Raw genomic sequence first — 22,643 nt, forward strand, 5'->3', positions numbered from 1 at the left:
TCAGGATTTTTGGTTCTGTGTCCTTCTGCACAAAGCTCAGTGCACCTTTTTCCCAGATTAGCAGGTTGGGCTGTGACTTGTTTAACAAAAGGCCCACATTTGAATAAAGGAGACAGTTATTGCATAACGTCTTTTTTTTTCAGGTGTCTCAGATAAGAAAAGTTTTTATTTGAAATACCATCTGTGAGCATCGCCCTCATTTACTGTGACCTCACTTGTGCTCTTACACCTTTGTGGGGAGAATCCCATATAAGCCTTCTGAGAATACTGGAGGATTAAACTGTCACAGAATCCCATACGTCAAGTGTCTCCTATGTTCAGAAACCATCACCCTTACCTTCTAAATGTGTCTTTCCTGACTTAGATATCTGAGCTACAACAAGATATCTGTCCTGATGCCGGGCGTGTTCAGAGATCTGCACAAGCTGGAGTGGTTGTATGTTCGTTTTCTACTCAAACTGCTGCCCTCTATGTATTTTTCTGTTGTCCTTTTACTGCTCACACACATCTCTATTGATGCTGTTTTATCTGCATCAATATTCTGCAAATGAGGCTGAAACTGTATCTTGTGTTTGTTCTTGTTTTAGGATCCTAGAAAATAACAATATCCATCAAATATCCTCCATGACCTTTTCAGGACTGAACTCCCTTGTTTTACTGTGAGTTGTTGTTTTTTTTTTACTTGCTCTATAGTTTTCTCTCCTTTTTTGCTTTGTTGTGATGGCCTCTCAAATCATCAAAAGTGCAGCCATTAGGAGCCTTTGTTGATCTGCTAGGGCTGACTGTTCCGTCTTTTGAACATTACGGGGAAATGCATCGTGTTTCATTTTGTCTGTCTGATTGACAGGGTTTTGTTGAACAACTCTTTGACAAAGCTGGATGACATCTGTCGGGAAATGCCCAGATTGAACTGGCTGTGAGTAGGATGTAAAAAAAGAAAAAAAAACTGTAATGTTCTGATATAGAAATGAGGAGTTTTTTGATGAGTGTATTCTGTCTGTGTGCTGGTGTGTGTGTGTGTGTGTGCAGGGATTTGGAGGGAAATCTGATTGAAACTATTGGAAATGCCTCATTCTGCTCCTGCAACATGCTGACAGTTCTGTAAGTATGATTTTAATCCATAGAAAAGGCAGAGTTTTAGGGTTTTAACTCATTACTTTTGCCTGAAAATCAAACTCAGGTTTCACCAAATTGATTTGCAACTACAAACTTACACAAATCAATACTGGCAGTTCATTAAGTGGGATTAAAAAGGTCAAAAAGTTGTAACATCATCATGTTTTCTTTCTTTTCCTCAGGGTTTTACAGCGAAACAAGATCGGCCATATACATGAACAGGCCTTCTCAGTCCTGCAAAAGCTCGGAGAACTGTAAGTTCACTTGGACTGATTGTGTGAGGAGTTTTGAGAGAAGCTAAAGTGATGCATGATGTGAATCAGTTGTGCTTGATAACTTTAACCCTTGTGCATCCTTGGGGACTTTTTTGTCCATTTGGGCAATGTTTTACTCATTACCTGGCCACCATTTTGTCTGTGTTGTTGTGGCACAATGTTTTGTAACAAAGACTCTCTCTTTAAAAACCAAATTTTAATTTTTCTAATCAATAGAACACAGTGAAACAAATTTACTGCCTTCTTGAGTCAAAATGCCAAAAATGTCCACCTCCAAAAAACTGCTACAAATTCATCTTCATAAATCTCTTAAACAACTTAAACCCTGCTCAAAACTACAAAACATTACATCCTTTTTGAGGAATTTAACCCTTTAAATGCCAGTTTGCTCACTTAAAAACACACACACACACACACTTAAAGCAGCCTATTAAGCTCAATAACACAAGCACAAAAACTAATGAAATGATTCTAGGCTTATAATGGAGAAATGGCTGTAGAACAGTAGAAAATGTAAAACCTATTTTCTCAAAAATGAAACCTTTACATCAAATGCATGATTATATTTATTAATGGCTATGATTTCTTTTCATAAAATATAACATCAAGTAATCAAACTGGCATTTGAAGGGTTAAATTCCTCAAAATGATATCATCCTAATATGGTCCTAAAATCATCATTGCAGCAACAAGATCATAGTCTAATCCAGCATATTCTCACTAGGCAAACATAACATTAGGTTGATATTTCAGGCCTTGAAAATGGGACATGTGTGCCCGTTTTCCAGATGCTGAGTGCTCATGGGGTCGGGGCCCTGTCGCCATGGTAGCTGAAAATGGTGACTCTAAAGCAGCAGCAGCAGTATTTGTTGTAAAATGTGTTTAATGTTAAAAATTCCTTGACCTTTTTTGATGCCAAATTCAGCTGTGACTAAAAATGTAATTTAATTGCGAGTGAAAACAAAACAGCTTGTGTTTGTGGGACTCAGACCTCAGTGAGGTGAGTAAAGGTCCACCACATGGCAAGGACTCCAACAGCCATGGCACAGCCTTACTTCCTTACAACTTCCACAGCTGTGTTGGTTTCATGATGGGAAACATTGGGAAATTATGTGTGAGCATTTTTATGAGGATATGATGGTCAAATGATATCACATGTACAAATACCTGTTTGTTTGTTAAAGAAGGGCCTGGATGGGTGGGGTCTTGTTTGAGTCTGGCTGAACCCTTTCAGCACCAGTGTTAATTTTGGCAGCAATTTCTGATTTAGTTTTTATTTTAGTCTTGTGACTAAAATGTCATTTGATTTTAGTCACGTTTTAGTCATCAACATTTTTAAAGTTTTAGTCTAGTTTTAGTCGACTAAATATCAAATAATTTTAGTCGACTAAATCTGCCGTGGATTTAGTCGACTAAAGTTCTATGATATATATTTTACATGAAATATTTAAGGTTTGATTGTGCAATAAAAACAGGCACAGCTTTAACTTGTGTTAAGCAGCAGTGAACAGTGAGCTGCTCTCCGTGAATACACTGTTCAGTCATGACCTTCTTCATGAATACTCCATAACTACAGCAAAACACTTCAGTGACAACTTAGAAACAGGTCGCATGCTGTAAAACCATCAGCGGTGTCTTCATTTATAGATTTTGTCACGTGTATCTTTGAACGGAAGTTAAGATGACTCGTCTGCAAATGTCGCTTCAGGTTTATTGTTTTTACCGCTGATAGTCGCTCCGCACGGTTTGTAAACCGTCTTGATTGTCTTGAAATTAAACGTGTCTGTGTGTCTGTTCTCCTGTGTTGTGTGACCATGCATGAGTACGCCTTCTTCCAGCATCGCGGCGCAACGTCCTTACACAGAGAGATCACTTCTGATTGGCTCTCTGCCGCCGTCTCCTGATTCGTCCCTCCCTTTCCACAAACAAAATTTGCTCTGATTGGATCTCGTCTCCATCAATAATTTCGTCTCGTTTTTATTCGTTGACGAAAGTGTCAATCCATTTCGTCTTCGTTTTTGGCACCGTGCGTTAGTTTTTATTTAGTTATCGTCTCGTTTTTATCAGCAAAAAAAGATCGTTAACGAAAACTATGACGAAAATGATTCGTCAACAAAATTAACACTGTTCAGCACTTTGGGGAGATTTATACTTTCCAGATGATTATAGTTAAGAATTGTGTTGCCCTTCTGACCTTTTGTTCGAATAGAATCAACGGGGCTTTTCCTCTTAACCCACTATTTTGTCCATGACAAAGCTAAGAAACTAAAGGTCAGATTTGGATTACATTTTTTATGAATGTCTGTTCTCCAGAGGATCTGATGCTGTGTATTCCATAATAAGGGTCAAAATCTGTCTCTCAAGTTTAAGTAAGTTTTAAAAACTTATGTTATGTGTAATGGTGAGTGTGTAATTGCAGTGAATTTATTTTGTTATTAACTGAGTAATTAGTGAGAATAGCATTATTTTAGGAGGTCCGAGAAAACCTGTTCTTGTAAAGAAATTAATTTGAAAACTTTCAAAGTCATATTATTGGTGTCTTTATCTTCGCAGTGATCCTGTTTTTATATTTTACAGTAGTATATTTAAGAAATCTACCTTGCAGGTCGATGGACGGCCGTCCTCTTCAGTGCTTCTCTTCTCTAAAACCACAGAGGTTAAGAGAGGCCCGCAGGTCTTTACTTTTTGATGTTGTTGTTTCACTCCTGAGTATTGGACAGTGTGCTTTTTCTCTGATCTTTGCAGAAAGCCTTTCATTTTAGGTGCCTGACAAAGCCGTTAAAAGCCTCTTCTCAAATCTTTGCCAGTTTAACCTCTTTATGCCTCAGCGGATCTTTGGGAGACATGATCATATTAACCTTTAAAATGTGTTTACACTTTTTTTTAACATTACTCAGTTTCTGGTCATATTCTCCTCTGAAGAAAAACACAGACCTTCGGGCTAATAGAAAAAAAAGAAGGGAGCTGTTTATCTTCTTCATACTGTGGCAATTAAAATCTTTCATACTGGAGCAATAAAGTCTAGATAATATCATGCAGTGTTTTTTTTTTCTTTTTTTTACAGTTATAGATGTGAAGCATCTTTGAAGTACAAGGCGGATGACTTTCCACACTTTCTTATTGTCAGATAATTCCCATAAAAAATTAATTGCTCCTGCTAACATATGGCTAAATCCTGATTTGATCTTAATCCTCTGTATCTCTCTGTATAGCTCCATTGTTGCACTGCTAAAAAAACATGTTAATCTGTGTCTGTCAGTGCTCACACCGCAGTTCATCACACATGACATATTGTAATTTTCTCTTCTAGCAGAATGTTATTGTCATAAATATTTCAATAATTATTATTAAGAGTTGTTTTCTTGATACATACACTGCACAGTAATACCAAAGCAATGCTGATAATGGCTTCGAAATGGAACTAATTAACATTGAGGTCATTATGTGAGTAAACATAAGAGGAGAGGCCTATCTGGAGTGGTAAAGTATTTAAAGTGTGTGTTTTTTTTTAATGATAGTGCTGTTTGCAATTATTGCTCAACATCAGCCATGGAAGGAACAAACAGACCATATTATGTCAACAGTACAGACTGTAAGACTTGCTGGATTCTAAAGTTAGATGGAAAAATGTGTGTATGTATGGACAAAATGAGGTGGACATTATTGGTATATCACAGCAGAAAATGTGACTACTCCTATGCAGTATATTCATATCACCATATTGGGATTTTACATATTTATAATTAGGATTATTGGCCCGCTTCTTACATACTGTGTGAATGGAAACAAAGGAATGGTGAAGGAAGGGTAGGGAAGGGAAACATCTGTGACATGAGATGTCACAGATGTTTTCAAGCATTGTTTCATTCAGATGTGTGACAGTCATGAAGAAAGCCACGGCACTCACATCCTATTTGCACAAGATGAGAAGTTGTTTGTAGCCTCTTCTATTATTGCCTGTTTTTCTTGCTTGTAATAACAAATCCATTAATACAGGTGCATGCTTTTCAGTTGTACCTATCTTTAGTATAATTACTTCTGTACTTTTACAGAAGAAAACCAAGGGCATGCTCACATGGTGTCAGATTAATGACTCTGAAGAAGAACAGAACCGTCTGTGCTTTATACACAAACTCTAGTCCAGTAGATGACATATGTAATAGAAATGATAAGAACTGCAAATTATTTTCTTGAAAAGCTTTAGTTGCTTTTCCACAAAGCAAAGCTGTGTGATCCCAAAGATAGGTAGAGTCTTATATCCTTTTACCCTTCAGCTCATAATGTAATGTAGCGTGCACTGCATAGATCCTCTGCAGATTTACTGCAGCGCACCTGCAACATTTTTATCAGACTCTTTATCTAAGTCACTAAAAAAAGTCACACCTAAAGTTAGGGTTAAAACACCTGGCTCTTTAAGTCCCTGTAAGGTCAAACCTACAGTGTGCACACAGGCTGATTACATCAGAATGTGAATGCAGTGCTTTGATTATCATTTTACATCAAAATAGGCCATGCAGTATATCCTCTGAGAAATAGCTGGAGTTAGAGGAAAAGAAAACTTCCCTTTAATTTGGTACATTGAACAAAAAAAAAATCTCTCCCACATCACAAAGAAGCAGTGAGACTGTAATAGAAACAGGTCTGGATATATGGAGGCAGTGTTCATTATGGTGTGTTTTTTATTCTATGTGCCACTTCTGTTATATAATACACCCCCTGCACACGGAGAGAGTTACAGATGGTGGCTTTTGCTTTAAAGATCTGCCGAACATCAATGTTTGTTTGCTGTTTTTGTTTTTTGGAGGGGAAGCTGATGTGAATTTGTGTCTCTGCCCAGGGATCTATCCAGCAACAGATTGGTGGCGATTCCTCCCAATCTCTTTGTCTTACTGGAGGATTTGCTCCAACTGTGAGTTCTGTTTATACAAATATCATCAGATATGCAGTACAATATGCAAGCATACATATTCCTCGACTAGCTTTTGATGCTTCCAGGAAACGTAGAGCTGTGAGTCTTTGAAAGAAATAGATATGGGTGTATGACTTTATTATAGAGATCCTTGAACTCCAATAGTAAATATAAACATTCGTCCACAGACTTAGAGTAGAGATTTCAGCAGCAGTATAACCTGGCAGCCAGGTAGTAAAACTTTTATTCTAGTAAACATACAAAAAGTTAACTTAAAAATACATTTCAAAGTAAAGGGTAAAGTTTTAGATCTACAATACTTATTAATCAATCACCTATATTCACAGCTGGCAGATGAGGGGCTTATTGTCTACTTACTCTGACACTACTAGGTTAGTGGTTTATAGTGGTTAGCACTGTCGCGGTTCAATTGTGACTGGGGCCTTTCTGTGTGGAGTTTGCACGTTCTCCCTGTGCCTGCGTGGGTTCTCTCCAGATGCTCCAGCTTCCTCCCACATACTAAAGACATGCTGTGATGGACTTGGTGACCTGTCCAGGGTGTACCCCGCCTCTCACCCATAGTTAGCTGGTATAGGCTCCAGCCCCCCGTGACCCTGCACTGCAGGACGAAGCGGGTTAATGGAAGATGGATGGATGGATGCTGCTTTATAATTTAAAGTCCTGAGAGTGGAGAAAAGGAACCTAATCAAACATAGAAAACAAAAATATTTCACTTTGCCATGTAGTTATTCAGGGAAATGATCAAGCACTACCTACTGTATATATGCGAGTGGCTTATACAGGCAAACAAAATCTGGCTTCATTGAAAAGCCAAATGATGGGGAAAAAGAATGATGTTGCATTCCAATATATGGACCTATCTCCTCTGTGGAGCATGGCGGTGGTAGTATCATGGTTTGGGCCTGTTTTGCTGCATCTCAACCTGAATTATACAAGTGATTTTAACAAGTAAATTATCAAAACAAAGCACAATGAGGTCGCAGATGATACTGAAAGCAAAGGTTCACATACTGATATGTGATATTGGATCATTTTCCTGAACAAATACATGACAAAGTGAAATATTTCTACTAATTCTTCTATATTGTCGTCTGAACTGTAGCCACAGGACCTTCACTCTACATTGAACTGCATGTAGCTATTTCATGATAAAAGCTTGGTTGCGTCATTCCTGTAATTACTGTTGTATAAAGAGTGACACATATTACATTCAGAAACAGGGTTTGACTTATAATTGGTCAGCTCGCTGATTCTGTAGCTGCTAACAAACCAAGGTGTGGGTGGAAAAAAAGATAAGCTAAAGAGAAGGACACATCTTATAGACATGCAGCAGAAGGTAGCATCAGAGTGTCATGGGAAGGTTAAAAAATGTGTGGGAGCTGAGAGGGAGTGCATAAAACATGCGTTTATTCATACATAAATGTCACATTTCACTGCTTCTGAAATTATTTTTAGTTACACACTGTGTGCATTGTTTGTATTACTGGAATGTCCATGATGTTTACCTGAGTTTATCTTCTAGGAATATATCATACAATCCCATTGTGGAGCTCCAAGTGGACCACTTTGACAAGCTGCATAAATTAAAATCATTGTAAGTATGCTGCTGCATCCTTAATTCAAAACCTCCTTGTTGCTGCTACATGTAAATAAAAAAATAAAAGTAGGCCTCCTTTGTGTAAAGAACTCAATAAAAAAGCAGCAGATGTACAAACACAGCATGTGATGAACATAATGAAAGGGGGAAAAACTGACAAGTGAGACGGAGGTCATTATTCCTTCAGCGTTGTCACATTTTTGAGTGTCACAGCCTTTTTGTGCGTGGTGTGTGATGTGAATGTGGTGTGCTTAATGTGCTTTTTTTCTTTTGTGGTCTAAACATGAAACTAAATACAGGAAAAAAAAAGAAGTGAGAATGTTCGTCATTTAGACGGTGAAAGGATGTTTGGCAGCAGAACGATATTATTGTATGCTTTTTGTAATAGTGTACAATTATCATCATTCTAATGTAGTGTGTCTTTACTCACCAGGAGCATAGAGGGGATTGAAATTGGAAACATACAGCGAAGGATGTTTGAACCTCTCAAATACTTGACTCATATGTAAGTACCCTTTTTTGTTGATCTATGTTTAGGCAGTTAATCCTCATTATTTGGTCTGGACTGTCACAGAAAACATAGGTTTTTCCACACATTTTGTATATATAATGTTGAGCCCCGAGCTAGCCTTATTGACACTGTCAGCCTCCTCTTCCTACTGGGAGATGATTAAGTCCGGCTTAGTGTAATCCATCTTCTCTGTAGCTAAAACAGCTCGAGATACACCCATGCAGGTCCTGAAAGCAAAGCACTGAGACAGAGAACAAGAGGATAGACATTTCTTTTCAGCCTCAGATATGATCACAAGACCCTCTTTTCTGCAGTGCTTTTAAAAAGTCCAGACACTGTTAGATGGTGATACAGTCAATTGAGTCTAATCTCCAAGCAGCAGTTCATCAGGTAGTATTGTTTGTCCTGCCATTCCTCCAACAGTTTGGAAGTGAATAAAACACCATCTGTGGTGCTTAAAGCATTAAATATAAACTCTGGTTTCTCAATAGCAGGGTGTTTTACAGGGAGATTGTGTCCCATTTACTCTGCATAATCCACAGGTAACATTTTTAAGCAGCATTTTAAGCAATATTCCATATTTTAACCCAGCCTTTGAGTTTAATCCAGACTCAAGCTGCACCACCATCAGGTTGACATCACACTTGCATTTAGGGATGATATGCAACATCACATTCTCATATTCATCTCTCTCATTGTGATAGCAGGTTTATAATAGAATGAATACCTAAGCTGCAAGTCTAGCTCAGCAACTAGAGTCCATGTTGTGTGGATGTTAGGTTGTGTTTGTGGTTCAGCATCTTCAGAGGGACCACTGCTGTGGCAGCTGTTTCTTACCATGTTCCAAGAGATATTCCTTGATGATTCTTCTCCATCTGGTTTGTATTGTGCAAATGTATTTATAAGATTAAACACCTCTGAAGGACAGGTGAAAAAAACACAAAACGGTTTGCTCAAAAAACAAGTTTCAATATCAAATATTTGTATTATGTTCATCACTTGTAGAGGCTGGTATTTACCCAGCACATTTCTTCTGTTCTCCTCCTATTGCTGTTTGTGCTTTTGCAGCTCTCTCAATACAGACAAAAACACTGAATATATATGCAGTTTTGACAACCTGACTGGCTGGATACATGCAAATAAACAAACTTCCATCTGCTTTGCTTGACTTGACACTCATCTTTTAATCTTATTACCACAGCTACTTCAAGAAATTCCAGTACTGCGGCTACGCTCCACACGTACGCAGCTGTAAGCCCAACACTGACGGCATCTCGTCCTTCGAGGACCTGCTGGCCAACATCGTGCTGAGGGTCTTCGTCTGGGTCGTCTCAGCTACCACCTGCTTTGGCAACATCTTCGTCATCTGCATGCGCTCGTACATCCGCTCCGAGAACAAACTGCACGCCATGTGTATCATCTCCCTCTGCTGTAAGTCAAGCCACGATTAAGTATACAGTCCGAGTTATCAGCTTATTACAACTTATCACTGTGTTTCATCAATATACACGCTGTCAGAAACCCATGAATAAAATTACAGGCCATTGAAGCTGGTGGATGATTAGATAATCATAAGATTAGATCATCTACCTAAGGTCATAAAAATGTGATATCATTAAATGTGTACCTACATATAACTGCACACTAAGAGCACTTCGTAACAATGTGTGAACTTAAGCAGACATATAGCATGATTGTTTAATTCAATCTTATCTAAATGCCATTCAAATAGGGACATAAACTGCGAATTAGCTGCCGAGTACAGTGGTGTTTAGTAAGGTGTGTTTGTGTGTTTGTGTGTGTGTGTGTAAGGCAGGAAATTATGTAGAGATGAGAGATAGAGGATGGATTTGTGGCAACAGCTAATTGTGCCATCGCCTCATGTCAACAAATGTGTCAAAACTGCAGTTCCTTAAATGACCACTTGAGGGCTGGCTCCAAATATGACTCTGCCCACATAAACCTCAACTTCCCTGCACAATTAAACCGAATCCTACAGAACTCACCCATTAAATGTAATGATGTGCATCTGCGCTTAATTAGCTGCAGCTGTGCACGCACTCTGTACTTATAGTGCCACTTTGAAAATGGCAAAGGCCTAAGATTTAAAAACCTATAGGTGACATCATGGCTGACACAATGACATTTCATCCATCTTAACAAACTGCCTATGTCACTCTCAGGTCTAAAATAGCAGACACAGGTGCAAGACAGCAGGCAGCATACTTGGCAAAAACACAGTGCTTATTTCTGGCGTAGTCAGAGCACAAGCAGACAGGCAGACTGAAGGCACAAAAGGGTCAAGCAAAGCAGGTCAAAAAACAGTCCAAAGTCTACACAGGAGCTAAGGATTAACATCACACGAAAAGGGGAGGATGCACATGATATACAGATGGAAAGGGAAGTCAATGAAGCACAGGTGAAACACATTAGGGAGGAGCAGGTAATCACCGGGAGGAGCAGGAAGCACACGAGGAGGGGGAGACAAGACAACAGAAACAAGAAAAGAGAGAGGTTAATGACAAAAATAAAACAGGAAATAATAACTCCACAGAATCAAACTAGAACTAATGCAAACACAACAAAACTACAAAATAAAAGCCCTGGCTCAGGCTGAACCCTTAACAGGCTATTAAAGCACCATATACATTATCCAACATACAACATGTGGGCAATACTAAGCAGCCCCCCTGATCCAGTAGCTTGCAGATTCACCTTTAGCAGCAATAACTTGAAGTAATAGTTTCCTGAATGACTTAATCAGTCTTTTACATTTTGGAATTCTGACCCATTCTTCTTCATTCATTCAGCAGTCTGACCTTGGGGTAGATTATACAGTGGGACATCCACTCCTGGGAAGATTGACAAGTGTCTTTCTTTCTGTAGAATGCTGAACTGTAGTTTGAATGTGGTTTTATAAGCCTTTTCAGACTGATGTTCAGCTCCTCTAACACCATTGTTTATGTCCATCCCTTTGGGCATTGTGTGAAAAACACACCTGTATAACTCTGTATGTATAAGTGCACACAAATTAGCACCTGTTTACCATTTGTTCATGATGTGAGTAGTAAACCCTTCAAAGACACTGACCAATGGCCTGCTGTTACTTCAATGGCTCTTCGTGGGGGGTCACATCATGAGTTACAGAGAAAGATTATGAAAATACTTCAAGAAAATAAACAAACTCAATTGTAGGTCAGTACCATAGGCTTCAGAATCAAGGCACAACAGGGGAGTGTTTGTTATTCAGGAGAGCATTGCATTTGAATAGTAACTGCACAAACACACTACTACCGCACAAGCTGACGCTGGCTTCTGAAGTATAGTAAGGATCCTATATGGACTTTCTATAAGACTCATTGCGAGGTAGATCAAAGAGCTCCGACTATGCAAATCAGGAAAAGGCCAGCTCTACACCTACAATGACAGCTATGCAGAGGTTGACAGTTGTTTTGAGAGCTTGTTTGCCTTAAACACTGACCCTTATCAAAGAATGTCTGGGGTGGAGTGTTTTCTGTGGTGTGTTAATGGTGGTAGCTGTCCTATTAAATGAGTGGAAAGGAGATTTGAGTAAATATAACGGTGTTTTCAGTGAAATCTTGAAAGATTTTTTTCTACTTTTGTATCAGCTGTTGACTCCATATCTGCCACTTCATTACATCTTCTTTTGTTCTCTTAAATCATTACAATGTGCACGGAGCTTAACCCAAGGCCCTGCAGAGGACAGTGAAGTCAACCCAGAGGGCAACTTTAATATTTTATTCAAGCTCCACATTACATATACCAACATATGCATGTAGCCCTTAATGATTATATCCACAGTGTGTAAAATTAACTATGCCTTTTGATGATAGGTTTGAATATCAAAAGAATTACTGACAAGAGAGTTTGCGTAATGAATTCACTGTAATATCAAAGCATGAAGAAAGTGATTCATGAAGCAGATGTGAATTCTTCAGAGGATTTATAAGTTGACTTATATTGCTGCTCTGACAGTGACAGCAAAACACTGGTGTGAGTTTGCCAAGGGCAAAGAAAGTAGATGGGGAAGAATACGTGTGATTTTTTTTTTTCTTTTAGTCTAATTTTCTCTCTTTCTGGTAGGATTTTAGGTGTAAAACATACAAGGGGGCAGATGCATCCAAAGTCAATGGTTTACACATGAAAACAGAGATGAAGTTTTTTCCGCCACATCCCGAATTAGACTGTTTTCTGCTAATTATGGGATATTATCTAAGACAGGTATGGCAGGTCTGTTTTAAGAGCAGCAGAAAACATATGCAAAATGTCACGTAGACTATTATAAGTGAGAGTCATTTAGTGCTGACCTCAAGGGGGTCTTGTTTAAGTTTATGTAATGTTTACACAGATTTGTAATCTATTATCAAAAACTATGTCAAATTAGATTTTAAGTAGAGTTATTAAGTGAAACAACAGAGAGGCTTAGAGAATCACACAGGTTCACTGCACTGATGAGGGTGTGAATGTATGTGTGTGCAGAGATCTGGTGTGGGTGTCTATGGGGGGAAGGTGTGTGCGTTAGTGTGTGTTCATGTGTGAACGGGAGATGGGGGGGGTGTTATTGATTTCACAGCTCTGGGGAAGAAGCTGTGTCTGCTTGTATGACTCCTGATGCTTCTCTACCTTTTCCTGGAAGAGGCACAAAGAGCCAGGTGCCTGGGTGGGTGGTGTCTGCAGCAATATGTCTGGCCTTCCTCTGGATCTGGTCAGCATGTAGTGAGTCCAGATCTGGGAGAGGACTTTCCTCCAATACCCTGAGCTGTTCTTACCACCCGGGCCAAGTCTTTTTCAGTCCTGTGCAGTGCAGCTCCCGTACCACATTGTCTCACAGAGACAGAGGATGCTCTCAACTGTAGATTTTGATTGGACTAAAATTAATTAAATATGATTTCCAGTTTACTGGATTACATCGCAAGCATGTAATGGTAGAAATTGCCTTGATCTTGTCTTTTAACTCTCAGAAAGTAAAGTTTAGGAGCATATTTTTCTCTAAATGTCAAACTCATCCTTTAATGCGCACTTCTATAATAAACTATTACTCATAACAGGCTGCAGGCCAGGCTGCTTAGACTGCAGAACCATTGTAAGAAAACTGCTTTAAGAAAAGAAAGAAAAAAATGTTTAGGGTCCAAATAACAATCAAAGACTCAGTCCTCTGTATCAATTCTTGTAGGTGCAGATGGACTGATGGGCATCTACCTCTTCATGATCGGTGCGTATGACCTGAAATTTCGAGGCGAGTACAACCGTCACGCACAAGCCTGGATGGACAGCAGTCAGTGTCAGGTCATCGGATCCTTGGCCATGCTGTCCACTGAAGTGTCCGTCCTGCTCCTCACTTATCTCACACTGGAAAAGTACATCTGCATCGTCTACCCATTCCAGTACTTGACTCCTGGCAAGCGCCGAACCGTCACTATCCTTCTTGGGATATGGGTGTTTGGCTTTATTGTTGCATTCCTACCACTGGTATGTAAGGGATTATTTCGAAATTTCTATGGGACCAATGGAGTCTGCTTCCCACTGCACTCGGAGCAGCCAGAGACACTTTGGGCTCACGTTTACTCCATTGTCATTTTCCTGGGTGAGGATTTGCTTTCTATTCTACTCATTTCCACTCATAATACAGTTAGTTGTATATGCAAATAGGAAGTGAACCAAGAAACTAATCAAGTCTCTTTTTATAGGTCTGAACCTGGTGGCGTTCCTCATCATTGTCCTCTCCTATGCAAGCATGTTTTATAACATTCAGAGAACAGGAACTCAGACCACTAAATACAGCAACCACATCAAGAAAGAGGTGACCATCGCCAAAAGGTTCTTCTCCATCGTCATTACTGACTCCCTCTGCTGGATCCCTATATTCATCCTCAAGATCTTGTCACTGCTGCAGGTGGAGATTCCCGGTATAGTATAGTAGCTACAACCATTTAAAGGAACACCACTGAAAATCTACATTTTGAGTATGACATGGATTCTCTCAATGTGGCTCTAAAAGGTTTCTAGCAGCTATAGTCAGCTTGGTTTTACCTAATGGCATGTCCTGTAGCTCTTACTTCCCAGGGCCCTTGTGGTGAGTTTGTGCTAATACTATTTCCAGTCTGTGGTTTTCAGTTCACTCCAGGGCAAAAACTTAAAGCTAGAACGAGATATCAATCTAAAACATAGGGGCAACATCAGACAGTATTTAACTATGGAAAAGTTTCTGTGACATCACCCATCAGTTTCTGAAACGCCAATTTGAGTCTCTAGGAGGCTCCAACTGCTGCTATGTTACAACACACTGCCTACACTCCAAACCAGGCTATAAACATGTTTATTTCAGAGGTAGAATTGACCATGTTAACATGGAGTCTGTGGGATTTGACTCACTTTTGGACCCAGCCCCTAGAGTTTGCAGAATTAACTGCAATTTTAAGGATATTTTTTTAAGACTGAATGTTGCTGCTTAGTTATATGGTGATTATTTGTTGTGTTCAGCAGCCAATGGAGCAGAAGCAGAACCGTCTCTCTGTCTATCTGTATATATGATCTATCCTCAAACCTGACCTTTGGTGATCAGTGTACAAAGGTGCTGTAACACAGTGAACGCCGTCATTGTTTTTCTATGGATGAATTCCAAAATTAAGGATGGGCCAAACCCAGGTCAAATATGGCCAGCTTGCCATAACTGCCCCCCGTGCCTGTGAAGTGGTCAGGCACACATTGGAACACAGGGCAACCACTCAAAAAAGCAATCAAAGGCAACATGCAGAGCTCACACATCTTGAGCTCAGCATGACCATGACCTAACATTTGAGTTTTGGTTCTCTTTCTTTTTTTTTATGAAGAAACACTCTTTATTGTTAGGTTACCATTTGCTTTCTAACCTAACATGCATGACATGCAACATAGTATACTGGGTTGGCTGTACAGAGGTTTTTACCCAACTATTACTTGTCCATTATAAAGATGTGACACACTGTTGACTCTTAGAGTAGAGGACTTAACATTCACTCTGTGTAGACAGTAAACAATGCACACACACTGACATGGTGCCATAAATCTGCTGCTTGTTTGTAGATTTATGACTACTGCTGCCATGTCCATCCATCACGGGTCGACTGTGGCTTGCAGCTTTCCCTAGAACCTGTAATTTAAACAACTTCATTTTCAATGTGGCACATTTTTAAGTCCTAAACCACACATGTCCCTAAGCTCTGTGTATGTGTCACTATAAGGAACAAAAATACTTTAAGTATGTCAAAGAAGCAGAGTTTTACTGTTTAAAGAAGAGAACAGCACTCACTGAATAAATGTATATACATGTGTGTGATCCATAAAAGTGAGCTGCATGATGGAAAGACATGCTGGCAGCATAATTGAAAACTGTTGTGCACCCTCTGATGACGGATACCTGCAGAGGACATCACTGAACACTTCTGCGAAAGTGTAACAGGAAAAGGTTTTTTTTAGCCACAGTGTGACATCCACATGACTCTACCTTGGACACTTCACTTCCTTAGGTCTCCAGCAATACACCTGCCATGTGTGAATTAGATCTGTTGATAAGAAAAGCGCAAAAAAAAAAAGGAACACACACAGACCTTCAAAGATCCCTTTCTTCTTAGGTAGAGAAACCTTTCTATGTGTTTCAAAAGAGGTTGTTTGATTGATTGCTGCAAGCCGAGAGCCTGCACAGGTACAAACCTCTGTAAAACAGCCTATTATTAAGTGAAGAAAATACTCAAAAGATAGATTTTCTGTGTTCTATTACATTTCATTTATTTAATTTTTGCAGGTGGACCAATGGTTGTCTTTAAGGTGTATATAGAACATCAATTTTAGCCATCTTAGTGCACTTATTGACTGAAATAGCCATTTATGTGTTGAGTAGAAGTTGTGGTTCCTTAATTGGGTACCATGTGGACATAATAGGAGCATGATGAGTATCTATTTATTTGTTATTTAAATGTATTTGGTAAAATAAGGGGTGTGCTTTTATTTTTTTCTTCTTCTCTGTCTCCTCCTTCAGGTACGATCAGCTCCTGGGTGGTCATATTTATTCTCCCCATCAACAGCGCCCTTAACCCTATCCTTTACACACTAACCACACGGCCTTTCAAAGAGACCATTCTGCAGGTATGGGCTAACTACAGGCAGAGGAGGCCTCTGCTGAGCAGTCAGCCAGCTCATCACCCGTCGCTCACTTGGCAGGAAATGTGGCCCCTGCAGGACAACAGCCACAGTGTCACCCTGGGGCACCCAGTGGAAATGAAAGGAACGCTAGCCAAGCTCACCCCTGTAGAGAGTCCTAACGATGGATGCAATGACATTACAACGTGTGTTAAGCCGCAGCAGCCGAAGCCACACGCGGTGCTTTCCGTGTGCTCCCAGAAACAAACGGTGCCACACACACTTACGCACATCCACACCTATACACAAACCAATGAACTCCTCTAGGTGTTGATTAGCAGGGCTCCTGGTTGTGGGTTTGTTTGTAAAGTCATCACCACCTGAGTGTGATTCAGGTTCGTTCATTTCAGCGATTTGTATGTATGTACCCTTCTACAAGTCCAGTTTAGTCCTCGATTTTTGTGGTTCATAGTGGTTCCTGACATTCTCACTGTGTGCATGATCGACCCAAATAACATCTATCAGAGCAGCAAAGTGAATCTCTTATTTGACATACAAATACTGGCTTCATAAAGAGATAAGTCGAAATAAAGAACAAGCAAAATATTCAAATGCAATAACTGCAACGTTTATTAGACTTTCTGTGTGTCTGGCTCAGATACAGAGCTATAATAATAATAATGCAGAAGAATGAGAAAGAAAGATAAAGTTATATTTAATTGTGAATGTCTGAATGTCCCTGGGATGAGTTATTTGATGAAGGACAAAGATGTACCTTGTGTCACGTCTTAACATGATAACCTGGTACCAGCAGCTGGGATGTACTGGGGTGATTGGAGTGGTTCTGTGTAATGCTGGTTGTCACCGATGTGCGTATAGCTCGATTAATGTTATTTGGTTTCATCCAATCAATTTACCGCCCTGATTGGTGAGGCGGGAGAGTTTGATTAAGTGTTTAGATGGAGGTGAGTTTCGATGGAGTGAGTGACCTGTGAAGGGTTGTTGCAGGATGTAGACGCTCACTCCTGACCTTGACAATGGCAAAATCTTAAAGAACTTACCGACTTTATTTTCCCGCAAACCTTTCGACTTATGATGATAAATTCAAAGCATCTAGATTTTTAGACCAATGTTGGAACATTTTATCTCCAACACTACGAACTACAAAAGACACCAGCACTTTGAATATTTAATAAGATTGCCACTAATACGTTTACATTTTTATTGCCCTTCTGTGGCATTTTAAATCTCTCTAAAGTGGATATTTTTGAGTATATCTCCCTACGCTTGTTGATACATTTTTACAGGCAATAAATTCCGAGAAAAACTAATTGTTAGGAGAATTATTTACAGCTCTGCTATTATCCAAAACAACAACAAATAGTTTAAAGAGTTTCACTGAAAACATGCTGAAAATACCAAACATCTTCAAAAATACTTACTTAAAATGCCCACTCTTAAATTATCCAATATAATATAGGCTAGGCTGGATGACTAGACATGAGTGTTGCACCTCATAAAATTGGAAATAAATGAGAAATGGATTGGCTTTATTCTTGTCCAGGGATTATTATAGATGTAAGTATGTAGTGTTATTGTGTATTTCCATCCAGACATTCTGTCCTTAAACCCCTTAAACCGAATTGGATTTTCTTGGGCAAAGATATAGAAGTATACTGTAAATAGGTCTGTGACATTATATCAACAGGCTACATGGTATTTAAGTTCATCAGGTTTATTCCATTCCTCACTGCCTCATTCAGAATTAATGGACCTAGGGATGACATCAGCTTACCCCTTTTTTTTCTTAACTGGAGTCAGTTATTCACTCTGCTCAGTCTCGGTATCTTTGTCCCCCCGGGGCTAATATGGCACCAATACCAAGAGGTCCAGCAGAAATCAACAGCCGCTGTACGACACTGTCGGCAGAATTACATCAGAAATAACCCCATTGGGTTACTTTGGCCCAGAGCTGATACTCTACCACTTGTTTTCTATTATCAATTCTAGTTCATTTAAATATTTAGCAGCAATGAAATTCAGCTAGAGAAGCTGCCGATGGGCGAAAGGTGCAATGGTCAGTGTCTAATTTAAACTTTTAGACATGACATGACCTGCCTCATGAGAGTCTTTACAGACTATTTGCTGATTTTAAATAATTTATAGATAATGCTATGATTTATGCACAGTAAAAGAGCAAACAGGAACTGTGTGTCTTGGCTCAAATGTTCCACAGGAGCATTTACACTATTTTTTCATGTTAAAGTTAAAGGAATGAAGCAGACTTCAGTCTCTTGCTCTTAGTTCTAGTTTTAATGGAGCAGCATGTCAGTGCTGAGTGGCAGGGAGTAGACGCAGCGTGTCTCTAGTGTAGCAGCATAATTACCCTCTTAAGATGTTTTCTTTTTCTGTGACAAAACTTGATTGTGTGATGTACTTGCTCTGTTCACAGAAGAAATGTCAGTAAAATCTAAGGGGGCAGAGTGATAATAACACATCTACATTTCCATTATGGTACCCATGCTTTCTCATTTGTCTTGACACAGCTTGTGCTTTTCAGTTTTTTTGCCATCTGGAGACGTAGCCCTCACGACCAATCCAATTATTATTATTATTTTTTATCATTGTGTCTTTTTTTCCCCTCTCCATGCTGATGCAGGCTTAACCAAGATATTGAGACAACCAAAAACATGACACTTGTCTCAGGTCCATGATGCAATATTTACTTGTTAGATGCATATTCCAATTAGATTGTTAAGTACCAAAACACTAGAGCATGCACTGAGATATTGAAAAATGTGACTGCATGGGGAAAAAAAATGTCATGCCACACTCCACCAGGAAACTTTGGGCAATTCTTCCCCACATGCCTGCTGTTTGCACATCGTTGTGACTGTGGTTGCTTGTTAAACCCGATTGAAGGCAGCAGCTGTCATTTAATTAGTCAAACAAAGTGAGGGAACATAAAACAGATTGGCAACAACTTTAGTTGCAACAAACTCTGTGGGAAATAAGCCTGCACTTTCTTAATTGACAGTATGATTAAATGTGATTGGCAACATTCCTGCTAATCAGCTCCATTTTCTGAGATACTAGAATCTAATCCAAAAAGGTAAATTGCTGTTTTATTATTGAACATTCTGGTCATATTATGAGAGCTCCTCATGTGTCAAACCTGCTTGATCAGTATTTGAGTGATGTGTGTCAGGTCCACAGAGGATGTACTGAGTTTTCCTGGAGGTAGTGATGAGAGATTGTTGGATTGCAGCAAATGTGAGAAGCATACAAACACATCTTTGTTTCACTTTGAGGCAATACAGATGATTATGCTAAGCATATACAGTATGTGCCAGTGCTTTTCTTCAGAAGTGGTTTATTCATCCAGCAAGGTAGCTTTTATTTCACAAGAGGACCTGCGAGTCACAATGGATTTGAAATGATAATTCATCCTATGATATGTTTCTGTCATCACATCACAACAGTGATTCTGACTGAAATCAATCAAAGGTTTTGTTTTAGCAATCATTCATGAATAGTTTGTATGAAGCTATTCATGTTTGAGATGGTACCAGCAGCTTGTTGGGAATAAACTGTGAAGAAATGGTTAATCAGCATGAAGAGAGACACAGCAGAGGTCACCAGTTGAGGAATTATGGAACAGGGACCGTCAGTATCTATGGCACAAAGCCCCTGAAACCAGGCCCAGCCAGCTACAGAGCCACAGTGACAGCAGCTCCAATCCAGCTGCTACCATCCATCAAAACAAAACATAAGGACTGATTTTGTTATGACATTTGCACAACCTGCAGGCAATAAGCATTTATGCATTTCCTGTTGAAGGTGCTGGTCAAGGTGTCCCAAAGATGAAGCATTCCAGCAAAAATAAAATCAAGGTTAATATGTCTTGGGGTTTAAGTGAAATATCTTTACAAATCTCGGATGGATTGCGCTGAAATGTGTTAGTCTGCAGAGATGTAACTCAGAGCACCACTGTGTCTAATTAAATCCACACAGAGATGCGAGCTGTAGCCTATTTTTTCCTGACACAGTACTTGTTCAAACTATTTAAAATGTCATCCCATATAAAAAAAAAAGTTTCACTGACTATGTACATGTATACACTGTAAAAACTGCAACCGATAAATCTACACATAAAATAGCTAAGGTTGTAACACTCCTTGCCTGCAGGTGGTCCAAGTGCTGTTAAACGTAGCAACAATTTTCTTTGAGGCGATATCAACACATCTACATCTGCTGCTATTCATTTCCTCTCCTGTAGCTGAGGCATGTTGTTGGCATAGGCTGAAACTAACTGAACAGCTCCCCCTGTTGAGAATTAAAGACCTGCTTGATGTGACTGTGACATGCAGGCCAGCTCCCTGTGGTGTTTCGGAAACACTTGTGTTCATTGAAAGGCATGCCTTCTAAAATTGTAGCATTTAAAAAAAAATTGTGAAAATGTTCGTTCATTCATGCAGTCTGCACTGAGATGCTTTATTATTATATTAGGCTAGTAGTGTCTAAATGTAGCTATTACTTGTTTACTGTGAGAACTTCGTTGCATATTTTTGTGACTGCTGACTGTAAGCTGTGTAAACATTATGCCATTTTGTATCTATGTGTTTTATACAATTTATACTGTACATATTACCATCTTTGTTAATGCATCATCTTAAACTCCGGTATTGTCGTATTCGTAGCTGTAAATCAGCTCATAGTGCAGTCTTCATATAATGAAGCAGGTACTGTACGTCAACAGTGCAGTGAAACAACTTTGCATTTTGTCTTTAAACTGTGCAGGTTCATCATAGCTCTTGATACTTGTCTTTGTTTACTCTGATAGAGAGGAACCTGGAAGAATAACACAACACTACATGTTTGCATCTGAAAGCTTTGGAGCGTCAGGAAATTGTGCATTAAACCCATGATTAACTTGAATATGTTTTTTCATACTTGCATTTGTCTTGGTTGCTATAGGTCTTATTTTGATATATTATTTTATACATGCAACTAACTTACAGCAAATAACTATTTTTACACCAAAGTTTTACATTTTTTAAAGTTTGGTAAGAAGGATGAAATGCTATTTGTTCATAATTTTGTTTACAGTGTTCGTTTATGTTGCCTCCACCACCAAAAAATACCTATAAGGGAAATAGTGAATGTAATATAGATATATTCAACAAAGAATGTATTTAATTTTGACAAATATAGAGTGTTTTGTCAGTGGGTTGCATTTACATAGGCAGCAATTAAAAAAAAAAAAAAAAAAAAAAACTAGCATTGCATCCGGTCATGAAACCCTCCAGCTGGTCTGGTGGTTTTAAACATGGTCTCAGCCTCATATCAACAAATCCAACATTCCGCTACACATTTTTTTACTCTGATCTCTGCATTTATACAATCAATAAATACAAAGTTCTTATGTACATACTTTGTAAAAAAAAAACAAACCAAAAAAATAAAACAAATTCCTGTAAGACTGGCTCTTTCCAGACATTGTAAATGTATGAATGTAAGATAAACAGAGGGGGATAAATTATGTATCATAACAACGACTTGTGAATACATCATATGTGCCAGATTGTGTTAACATTGCATTCTAATACAAGCTGAAAAGACAGAGGAGCCGGCATTTTCTTGTGATATATAACAAATCTGCAGGCTTTACATTTAGTATTGGAGGGAAATCAATTATTTTAAAGTTGTTATCCTTTAATTTGTTGTATTAACTGTGTCCTACAATAAAAGTACTTCTGTTAAGGTTGTTGTATTTTTTGTTTTTAAATATTGTATATATTTGTTAGGTTCAAACCCCAAACATTTGTATTACACAACCTGCACAAAAGAGACACAGAGAGTTAGATATCTTTTTACTTGCAAGGAGAGTGACCAGAGACTGCTCAGTTACAATCTCCCACGCCACTCTGAAGCAGCTCTGGGTTCTCCAAGCCTTTTATTAGTTGGGAACGCCCTAATACATAGTTACTAAGGGACAAAGGGTTCATGCATCACAAATCTTAGTTTCGTTTTACGATGTCCTTGAACATCTTCAACAAGCTCTGTGTGAAAGTGTGT

The 22,643-nt window shown here is 39.0% G+C and overlaps 1 protein-coding gene across 1 annotated transcript in view; it reads left to right on the forward strand.

The window, feature by feature from the left end:
• Positions 1–16,892, forward strand: part of rxfp1 (relaxin family peptide receptor 1) — a 71,932-nt gene extending 55,040 nt beyond the window's left edge. The window contains exons 7-18 of the mRNA XM_028416464.1: positions 365–436; positions 588–659; positions 848–916; positions 1,030–1,101; positions 1,299–1,370; positions 6,229–6,300; positions 7,844–7,915; positions 8,352–8,423; positions 9,631–9,860; positions 13,624–14,034; positions 14,138–14,356; positions 16,465–16,892. Of these exons, the coding sequence (XP_028272265.1) occupies positions 365–436; positions 588–659; positions 848–916; positions 1,030–1,101; positions 1,299–1,370; positions 6,229–6,300; positions 7,844–7,915; positions 8,352–8,423; positions 9,631–9,860; positions 13,624–14,034; positions 14,138–14,356; positions 16,465–16,892 (1,861 nt within the window). The remainder of the gene's footprint in view (positions 1–364; positions 437–587; positions 660–847; positions 917–1,029; positions 1,102–1,298; positions 1,371–6,228; positions 6,301–7,843; positions 7,916–8,351; positions 8,424–9,630; positions 9,861–13,623; positions 14,035–14,137; positions 14,357–16,464) is intronic.
• Positions 16,893–22,643: the final 5,751 nt, after the last annotated feature.

Source organism: Parambassis ranga, chromosome 10, assembly GCF_900634625.1.
Source record: "Parambassis ranga chromosome 10, fParRan2.1, whole genome shotgun sequence".
Lineage (NCBI taxonomy): Eukaryota > Metazoa > Chordata > Actinopteri > Ambassidae > Parambassis > Parambassis ranga.